This window comes from Danio rerio, chromosome 6 (genome assembly GCF_049306965.1).
Source record: "Danio rerio strain Tuebingen ecotype United States chromosome 6, GRCz12tu, whole genome shotgun sequence".
In the NCBI taxonomy this organism is placed as follows: Eukaryota; Metazoa; Chordata; class Actinopteri; order Cypriniformes; family Danionidae; genus Danio; species Danio rerio.
This window is the reverse complement of record NC_133181.1, coordinates 38942167-38952919: the sequence shown is the minus strand read 5'-3', so window position 1 is coordinate 38952919 and position 10753 is coordinate 38942167. Positions and strand designations below refer to the sequence as shown.

The 10753-nt window shown below is 32.9% G+C and overlaps 1 protein-coding gene across 6 annotated transcripts in view; it reads right to left on the bottom strand.

Annotated features, from left to right (window-relative positions):
* Positions 1–3109: 3109 nt before the first annotated feature.
* The window catches only part of rhcgl1 (Rh family, C glycoprotein, like 1), a 132105-nt gene continuing 124461 nt past the window's right edge, over positions 3110–10753 (bottom strand). For 5 of the 6 annotated variants that reach the window (XM_073953084.1, XM_073953087.1, XM_073953086.1 and 2 more), the window contains 7 exons: positions 9389–9555; positions 9166–9303; positions 8348–8484; positions 7390–7511; positions 7180–7253; positions 6975–7051; positions 3110–4333 (listed from right to left, as the gene is read on the bottom strand). In XM_073953084.1, coding sequence (XP_073809185.1) covers positions 4312–4333; positions 6975–7051; positions 7180–7253; positions 7390–7511; positions 8348–8484; positions 9166–9303; positions 9389–9555 — 737 coding nt within the window. In that variant the 3' untranslated portion in view covers positions 3110–4311. 6 annotated transcript variants of the gene reach the window in all.

Genomic DNA, 10753 nt, shown 5'->3' with positions numbered 1-10753 from the left:
AAAAAAATATATATCGCAATGTCAAATTTTTCCTATATCGTGCAGCCCTATAATGTACATTGTTGCATTCCCCCCTTTTTTCACAGAGTCTCAAATGAGTTGTCCAAGTATTTGGTCTCTCTAAACCCCGCTTTCTCTGAGAGCCGGCTCTGCTCTGATTGTTCAGATGGCCTGGTCTGCTGACAATGCTGTCAGAGACCAAACTACAATTTGTTACTGCAGCACAAAAAACATTCTTGGCATATCAACAAAAAAAATCCAAACTTTTCCAGGCCTATCTAATCTAATGAACTACATTAACTATTTAATGAACTATGGTGTTTAATGTTAAAAGAAGAATTCTGCATTCAACTATCTACAAAGGTTAATTTGTCATTAATTATTGGAGTATGAAAGCTCTGTCCCCTTCATTAAATATACAAAACAACATTCCACTGTTCATTTTCTATTAAAAAAATAAATAAAAAATAGTTAAACAACTGTACCATTTTTGTGTTTTATTGTAAGTACACTCTACTCTTGCTACTTATACATAGAAATGCCACAGAATAGTGTGCACAAGTTTGCAATTCTTAACTCATCTAATAACTACATCCACCGTGCACATTGTTGCTTGAAACACTGAAGAGTTTTAATATTCACAAGTGTCTATATAACATTTAAATAAATAGTAATTAAAAAAAGCACTTTGAACAGATTTTTCCCTGCTAAATTACCGAAAAGTAAAATCTCTTAAGGGATAATTTGTTTGGGATTAAGATGATCACAACAAATTGCATAAGATGTATTATTAAGCTTTTGGAAGAAGCAACATAATATATAATTACAGAAATGTAAACTGCTAATTCATTTTGACATACAATAGGATGAATGCATCTGCACAGCTATAAATAACTTTAAAAACATGGCAAATATCAATTTCCTTTCTTTCACAAACATTCATTCATTTATTTTCTTAGTCCCTAAGTCCCACAGCAGAATGAACCGCCAACTTTTCCAGCACATGTTTTACACAGCGGATGCTCTTCCAGCTGCAACCCATCTCTGGGAAATATTTCATTCTACTATAGCTAAACATTTCACCACTTATTATAGCATATAACATAATCTTATGTATACAGTTATCATGAATTTACATGTAATTTTTTTTAGTATATAAATTACATTTCAAAAGTTTACACTTAGATAATGCTTGACTATTTAAGCAGGTTTGGCATGCTGTCCCGGGAGAGAACCCTGAGCTCAGAGAAAGATGAGCCCAAGGCTCCTGCCTGGTCAATAAGTATTAGGAGACATACGAGAACAGGTAGTTCTTGACAACTTCCCAAAAATAGACTGCGCCAGTTTGTACGTAATAGGTGCTTGTGACTTTAACTTTTGTTACATGCTTTTAGACTGTGGGAAGAAACCGGAGTACTCAAGGAAAACCCATGTAAACACGGTGAGAACATGCAAACTCCACACAGAAAGTGTCGACTTGCTCAGCTGTTTGAACCAGCCACTGAGCCACTATGTCGCCCAAACTTAGAACTGAGGAGGAGTTAGAAGGGATGGATGGGGTGGGTTTCCAAAACGAAGATGAGGGATGAAGTTTAGGCTGGATATTTATATTAAATTTGGAATGATCTGATTAGCTAGTTAGTGATGTGAAAGGGATCAGTCAGCCTGATCTCATGAGGAAACATAACTATTTTACGTTTTGTCAGTTTAGTGGCTAATTAGTACGAATTCGTACAAGTTCAGCCATACAAAATTTTACGATTTTAAAAAGGAGGTGTGTCACCCAACCCCATCCCTAACCCCGGCCGTCATTGGGTGATGAGCAAATCATACTAAATTGTACGATTAAGATCATACGAATTCACGCAAATTAGCCACTAAATCAAAAAGTCACGAATTGCTGTGAGATTGCGTTAGATCAGCTGCAGTGAATCCTATCACGTGCTCCTCTCGAAATTAGTTTGTGAAACTTCACTTGGTTTTAGACATTACATTTTACAAAAGTGTATTTTTTTATGAATAACTTTTACCCTTTTTTATATCATGAACCACTGGATTTATGTTGCATATATGTAAGTACAGATACATATTTTAATACAGTAAAATCATTAATGTACGTACATCATTTGTCTTCACAAGCATTGGAAATGTAACAGATTTCCACTTGTAAATCATAAAAGTTATCCTTCTTTATGAGCAATGTCTGTTTAAATGGCATAAATGTTTTGAAGTCCACTACAAAGGAGTCTGAAGTGTGTATAAACTATAATATAAATACCATTGAAAGCAAAATCAACTTTTGCAAATAAAAATTTTAGAAAGACATTTTTAAGCATTAAAAATCATTCAAAGTGAACGATGAAATGTTGGAAATGACAAGGCATAGAGGAGAAAATTTGGAATAAAACACTGTCAGAAACTATGCTTTTCTAACTACAGTTAGAGTTTTAGTACAACACAAATTTGCAATGCTGTTTGCAAATTTTTAGAGAAACAATGGATTTATAAAACACAGAATTACTGAACTATGTCTCTAAAGATATAACTTACAAACTTAGTTGCCCAACAAAGGTTTTAGGAAACTTTCTCCAGGATAGGGAATGCATTACTTTCAAGCACTTTGCTGCTCTGACTTAAAAGACAGAGATCAAATTATAGCATTGAATTTGCATTATCACAAGGTTGTCAAAAGGGGAGGAATTATTACCTACTAACTAGATCCTTTGATCAGACTTGGGGCCAGATTTTATAATATCTTATCTGCACTATATTGCAAATTCTCTTTTGACAAAAAAATAAAAAAATAAAAAAAATAAAAAACTCAGTATACACTAAGACACAGCACAAGGTCAAAAATGACTGATGAAAAGCATTTTTTTCTCCTTACTGACCCTGTTGCATATATTGTAGGAATTTTCCTTTCAGACATTATTTATGCAAGTATTTAAATGAATAATGCAACTTGATTAATTTATAGTCGGCAGAATAGCCAGTTGTCTGACTGTCAGAAAATACAGACTGATGGACGGACGAACGGACGGACAGACGGACAGACAGACAGACAGACAAATAAATAAATAAGTAAAAAAATAAATAAACAATAAAACAGTGAAGACTCATGAATGCATTTATGAGAGCAAACTAGCAAACAATGCAGAAAACAAGTCAAGTAAGTACAAGTAAGTGTAAGGTACGACATGTTTTGAAAGTCTATTATTATTGCATGACATTTTAGTTTAAATAAATTATTAAATCACATTAGAGCTGTAATTTTGGAGTCTGTATCTATCAAATTCGAGGGCAGACATCAACACATAGTCTGCACGGAGCATTTCAGGCTTTTCATTAGAGTACCACTAAAAATGTTTCAACTCAAGGTCTACAGCTAAAATGGATGCCTCACTTGTTGCTTCCTTTTCCCTAGTTGCCACTTTTGTCAGTGCTTCTGTTGGGCAAAAATTCCATTTCTTTCAATGTTAGAAATGTGCATACTATAGCCGAGAGTGAATGTGGGGAAGACAAAAGAGAAGGCGGCAACTTTAGTGACAGAACATGCCAAAAATTAAAGATTGTATGCTATCTGATGGGAATGATCAGTCGTTAATTTAATGATCTGGACATTTGCCAAAATGTTTAGATGGATTGGTTGCTCTGATTATTCCAGACAGGAGGAAGCTCACAAATCGTTCTTTTAAATAGAAGCCTCAGGCAAATACACTAATCCACCCATCAAAGCAGATCGTTTGTTGCATATTCAACATCCTTCAGCATTAAAAACATTTCAAAAACAACAACAAGATTTATAAAGATAAATAATAAAATAATTGACTTTATTGAAGTTTTTTTTTTTATCAGCTTTAGGCATATTTTTTTAGTTTAACAATTCTAATGTTTCTTTAGTCTGAACAGATTCATTATATGATGATTATTATCAGTATAAAAGTGTATAAAAAAAGGTATGACAGTCTTAAAATTGTATTAATATAGTTATTTTCCAGACAAAGAAAAGGTGAAGTGTCAGATCGCTGGTGTTGGAATGCAAAGAATTCAAAAAGGAAATAAAGCCATGAGGACTTTTTGAAATTGTTTTTGCTGAAGTAGCAGTGGCAGCACTGGTTAGTCTGGTGCTACATAGAAGATTCTTGAAGATTATGACATTGACTAACACACATCACATCTTGTCACATGACAAACTTAAAATTTTCCATTGAGTAGCTTGTCTAATCAATCTTTGAAGCCTCCATGATTCCTATTCCATCTTCATTTTTTTAGATGTAGAACTTTTCAGGTTGCTGTTGTTGTGTTGCCCCCTTACACATGACTTCGGTGATGTCTGTGTACATGAGAAAGAAAGGGTTATCATAGGGAACAAAAACTAAAATATACAGCTACAAATTTAGATACTTGATTTTTTTAAAACTTTGAGACATAATAATAACATTTAATAAAATAAACAAACAATAAAACTAACAAAATATTTTATTTCAATTAGTTATCATTGCTATTTAATGATAGTGGGATAATAATAATAACATTTAATAAATTAAACAAACAAACAATGAAACTAATAAATAGTATTTTATTACAATTTTTTTTACATTTTATTTTACTGATACTGGAAAAATAACAACATTTAATAAAACAAACAAACAAACAAACGATAAAACTAAAAATAAAAAAATCAATTAATTTGCATTTTATTTAAACTTCACAACAAATTCTTAGTTGCTAACTTTTGTTAACCAGTTAATAAACTAACAATAAACAACACTTCTGCATCATTTATTAACAGCTATTAATTACTAATACTATTATTTGCAAATTATAAAGATCAAATGTTTAATCTGTTATCATTACATGACGCACTGTGAACTTACATAATAAACTATTTTTTAACTAACATCATTAAAAGTTACAACTGCTATAAGAATACACTACTCAGTGTTATTTAAAGGTGCCATGAAGTGCATTAATTCAATATGTAAAATTGTTCTCTGAAATAAAAATCATTTGAACTGAAGTGGAAAAAAGGTTGACATTAGGAGTGAGCTATCTATAGGCAATTACGTCTGCTCCTCCATCACTGCTCCTGAGTTATGCATTGTTAATGAAATATAGGCTAAATTATAATAATACTAGACAAAAGGGGCAGACAAAGATGTATTATTTTTTAACATTTATGAAATCACTGGCAGGAATTGATATCAACCTTCACTAGGGTTGTCTTGATACTGGAATTTGGTACCAATCGGTATTGAAATTTTAAAAACGTCCATTTCCCGTTAACATTTCAGCGATGTATCTATGTTTACACTCGGTGAGTTTGGTGAACTGATGACCTTCACAGCCAATCACAGTCATTTCTGTTAAGCATGTGAGCACAATGGCAAATCAGCACTGTTTAGGAACACGCTCAACAGTGCTAAAATGTTAGCGGGAAATGTAAATAAAATTTCAGTATTGAATGGTACCGAATTCCAGTTTCGTGACAACCCTAACCTCCGCATAAATAGACAATTTTTGAGTTTTATTGTTTTCCTTCACTCTAGAAAACTTTTAATTACAGTAAGAGCTGAATGATGCATAAACAATGCATAAACATGCATTAGTTGTCTCATTACACACATTAATTGAAAATTTCACAATATACACGTTAACTTTAACAAAATATACATTGAAACAGACCTGAAGTCTCTTTCGGGTGGTACTAGATGAATTTATAATCCATATATCCTGCATTTTTTGTTTCGACCAGTTGTAAAATGTGACGGATGACTGTCTTTTTTACAGAACTGCTCCTTTACTCTTCCCGCCTCTCTCATTGTCAAAATCCCCCACAATTTCTCATCATCAAGAGTCTCACATACACTGTATGTTTAGTTTAGATAAACTTAAAAATAAGGAAAAAAAAATCCATTGTTGTAGCGTCACTAGTAAATGTTGTGTCCAATCAAGTGCAATCTGGGGAGTGCTTATTAATTATCCTGTTTGGATCATCAATGTCTGTGTCTGATTGACCTATTTTTCACCCAAATTTTACACTCATTTAATTTACTTGAGAACAAGAAAACAATGGTGTTTAAAGCTCATGGTATGTCATTGCCATTTACTAAACTCTTATTATTTAGCTAAGTCTAGGTCAATGCAGATAATATTAGTTAAAATTATTCCTATAATATTAGTTCTTAAGTAACCATAAGAATACAGTACAATACAAGACTATGTACAGTTGCACAATTTTCTATCGTTAAAAGTGATTGCTCAATCTTATTTGAAGTTTTCACAACAGGAGTAAAAGAGCTGAATATATTCTGAAGCACAGTATAAAAACATTATGTAAGCAATGATATAAAGGAACACTGATGAAAGAACACTGATGAAAGATACTCTTAGTTTTTAGTTTAAATCTGGCAGTGGATGGTAATATCCTTAATTACCTGATAAACCTTATTTAATTAGTAGCCTATCTTTCTAGTTTCATTGTCTTTGCAAAATGGTGAGCCATTAAAAAAATAAATAATATCTATCTATCTATCTATCTATCTATCTATCTATCTATCTATCTATCTATCTATCTATCTATCTATCTATCTATCTATCTATCTATCTATCTATCTATCTATCTATCTATCTATCTATCTATCTATCTATCTATCTATCTATCTAACATCTGTCTGTCTGTCTGTCTATCCATCTATCTGTCTGTTCATCCATTCATCCATCCATCCATCCATCCATCCATCCATCCATCCATCCATCCATCCATCCATCCATCCATCCATCCATCAATCTATCCATCCATTCATATATATAACTTTACTGTAATGCTAAAGGTAGTTAGTTACTTGTGTTTTGTCACCCTGAATATAATGTAAAAAAGAATAAAACACAAAAAAAAAAAAAAAAAAACACAGAAGGTTTTAAACCAAATGCAATGTTCATGAAAGGATAACGTGAGTTGAAATTTGACTCACGCATCTGGCGTCCTTTCTACATGATGCATGTTTTGATGTCCAAAAGCAGGAATATTTTCATCCTCTTCCTCTGGAACCTAAGAACAAACACCACAAATTCAATTAGCCTCCTTATTTTTAAATCAACATGGAGCTTACAGAAGAGTCCTCAAATGAATCATCTTTCAGTTAAACTCAATAGATCATTTAAAAACACATTTCTTACCTCCCAGTAAATATCATCATCAAAGCAGTTGCTGTCTGTTGGGTCTCCCCAGATTGGCAGCTTTAGTATGCCACCTGGAAAATTGAACACATATAAGATGCAAACTCAAATTCAAAGTAATATAGAGTATAGAAAGTAATATTAATGTAGTAAGTAATATAGAGATAAAAAACACTTAAAGTTCGCCAGTTTTACTTTATTTGCACTCACCAACCAAAGCTCCTCCCACAAGGCCGAATGCTATTGCTACAAAGATACCTGCCGCCTGGTATCCTCCCTGAACGCTGGCTGTTCTGTTCACTTTACCCTCAAATCCGAACATGTTAATCAGTCTAAAAAAAAAAAGAGTATTTATCTTTTTTATTCTTGCAACATCACAAATGGTGATTGTTATATACAATTTAAAAATAAAATATAAACACTAAATTGTAAAAAGCTAATAATATTAAATAATTTGAATAATATGAAATTTGATGCAGATAGTAGATCATTATTAATCATTATATATGTTTTACAAAAGACAATTTAAATGTTATCACTGGGTTGAATGGGCGTTATCAGTGGTTACCAGTAGGGGCCTTCTTTGCCAACTGGTAGGCTCAGAAGACTAATATCATCCATCCATCTACATGGGTAATCTAAAGACCACATACGGCAACGGACGAAAGTTATCAAAAATTGTTTATTATTAATAAGTAATTTTATTTTTTATTTAATTTCCCATTAATTGTATTTTATTAACGTCTACCTCTACCCCAACCCTAAACCCAACCACCACAGTTATGTAAAAGCAGATCTGGATCTGGAGTCTTCTCTATCAATATAGCTGATTAACCATGACAATTTTTTATATTATTTATTGATTTTCCCATTACTTATATTAATTACCCGATACCCCTACCCTAACCCTAAACCTAACTGTCACAGTAATGTAAAAAACAGATCTGGATCTGGAGTCTTCTCTTATTAATATAGCTGATTACCATGTGGATGGATGATAACGGCCTTCTGAGCCCACCTGTAGGTGCAGAAGGCCCCTATTGTTCCATATCTATCAAGTGATAACCACTGATAACGCCCAATCAATTGAGTGATAACATTTGAAGCTGGTGAATACATATAGATACAATACACTTGTAAACTATATGTTTCATTGACACAAACTTACCCTTCATGTCCATAAACAGATTCACTGGCACAAGCTGCAGTAACAGCTCCAACAATTCCACCAATAACTCCAGGCATTGCATGAAGGTTATGTACACCACAGGTATCTTGTATCTTCAAGGTTTTTTCCATTAAAGGCTAATATAGAAAAAAATATATATTGGAAATAAGATTATGTATGTTTCTAGTTGTTTTTTGTATTACATGTTTTGAGGTTTTTAGGAGGGAGCATGCAGGTGATTATTACTTGTCCAGTATTAATATATTTTCATAAAGTGTGATGAATAAACTCATGCATATGTTACCAGTAGAAAAGTTTTTTTTTATTTTTTTATTTACAAGTACAGTATGCCAAATTTGCACACAAATTAAATTTCCAACTTTGGATGAAAACATACGGTTTTCAATAAAGAATTCAAACATGTTGTAGATCTAAAATATGTGTATTAGACAGTACACAGAAACAAAATTAAGTAAGGTAACAACATACAGTATATATGAAGAATTCCGATGCAAAAACCTTTAAGTGCCATCTCAAATTTCCACCAGGTCCACATTTATCAGCCTCCTTTGTTTATGTAAAGTTATTTTACTTAAAAGACCAGGAAAAGGACTTATTTATTTTATTTTCCCATAAATGTGATATTACTGAATCTACATATAAAAATGCTCATTTTAGAGTCAAATTTCAGATGGCATTTAAAAGTTTTTGCATCTGAACTCTTCATATGTACAACATACAGGAAAAACAGTATAAAATAATTTGACTTCAGTATAATATATGAGTATTTTAAGCACTATAAAACATAGCAAACTCACAGTCAGAAAGACATATCCAAGGGTGGAGACAATACCCGAACAGAATCCCACTATCAGAGAGCCGTAAGGTGTAATCATGAACTCTGAAGCCGTTCCCATCGCTACACCACCAGCCAAGGTAGCATTCTGAATATGTACCTGAACAATGGCAAGAAAAGGTTATTTTTAAGCACAAAAAAAGATTAACTCAGACCTCACAGACAGTAAGCAGAGGCTTAGTCACCATGTCGAGTTTTCCATATTTCTTTGAGAGACTGGAAAGGGCAAAGGTAGTGAGAACCGATGCGGCCAGGGATAGGTAAGTGTTTATAGCAGCTCGATGCTGGCCATCTCCATGATCCGCAATTGCTGAATTAAAACTTGGCCAGAACATCCAAAGAAACAGAGTGCCTGTAAAGATAAAGGATGCTATTGAGCAAGCCATTTGTTGTAACTCTTTTACCTAAAACCAATATGCACAGAGAAGCTGCTTAACAATACATTTAGAACACCTAAACTGGTGTTTTAAAGGGGCCATCAACTTATATTAAAAAAAAAAAAAAGAGTATTATTGTATTATTTTACATTTTTTTTAATGAAAATAAAAAATGTAATAAATATTTAAATTGTTGAATGGATAGGCTATTTTCTATCATGTTTTTAACCCCTCTCTTTGAAACACAATTTCAACTGAAGTGGAAGATTTTCTGGATGGATGTTTTGGATGGATGGGTGGGTGAGTGGGTGGGTGGTATGGTTGGATGGATGAATGGATGAATGGATGAATGGATGGATTGATGGATGGATGGATGGACTGATGGATAGATAGATGAATGGATAGATAGATGGATGTATGGACGGACAAACAAACGGACGAATGAACAAACAAACAAACAAACATAAATTATTTATCAAATAAAGAAACTAACTACTTGACTAACTGACTGACCAAATAACTAACTAGTTGATTGATTGATTGATTGATGGATGGAGGCTTGTTTAGACCAGCGAAGATTCATTGTGATTGGGAGAGGGGGGAATACAAAATACCTTAATTGCAAAAATTGTTTTACATATATGTTGATGTATTTATTAAAATACAGTAAATGAGAAGCATTGAAATGGAAAATAAATAAATAAATAGATAAATAGATAAACAAACAAACAAACAAACAAATAAATAAATAAATAAATAAATAAAAGTTAACTTTTCGCAGTCTCGCAGTTTCATAGATTATTTAGTGCAATTTGACATGCTTTTTTCAACAGCGCATTGTTCGGCGTCCTGATTTGCACATTGTGTTCTGCATCCTGATTAGCTGTGGACAATTGTCCATCAATCCCCTCTGTGCCATGTCTCCTGTACAGTCCAGAATGTGTTCAGTTTACCAAATTGACATAAATCTTTGATGGCTAGCAGTATGACTGTATGATTGCAATTTTTCTCCCCAACATACCCCATAATGTTGACAAAACATTCTGTTTCAAAGGCAACTGCGGTAGCACCCAAAAGGCAAAAGATGATGCAAACCAACACACAAAAAGTTGTACTTCTGGACATGGTAAAAGAAGGTAGAAGTTATGCGTTTAAACGAGAGAAATGTGTGAA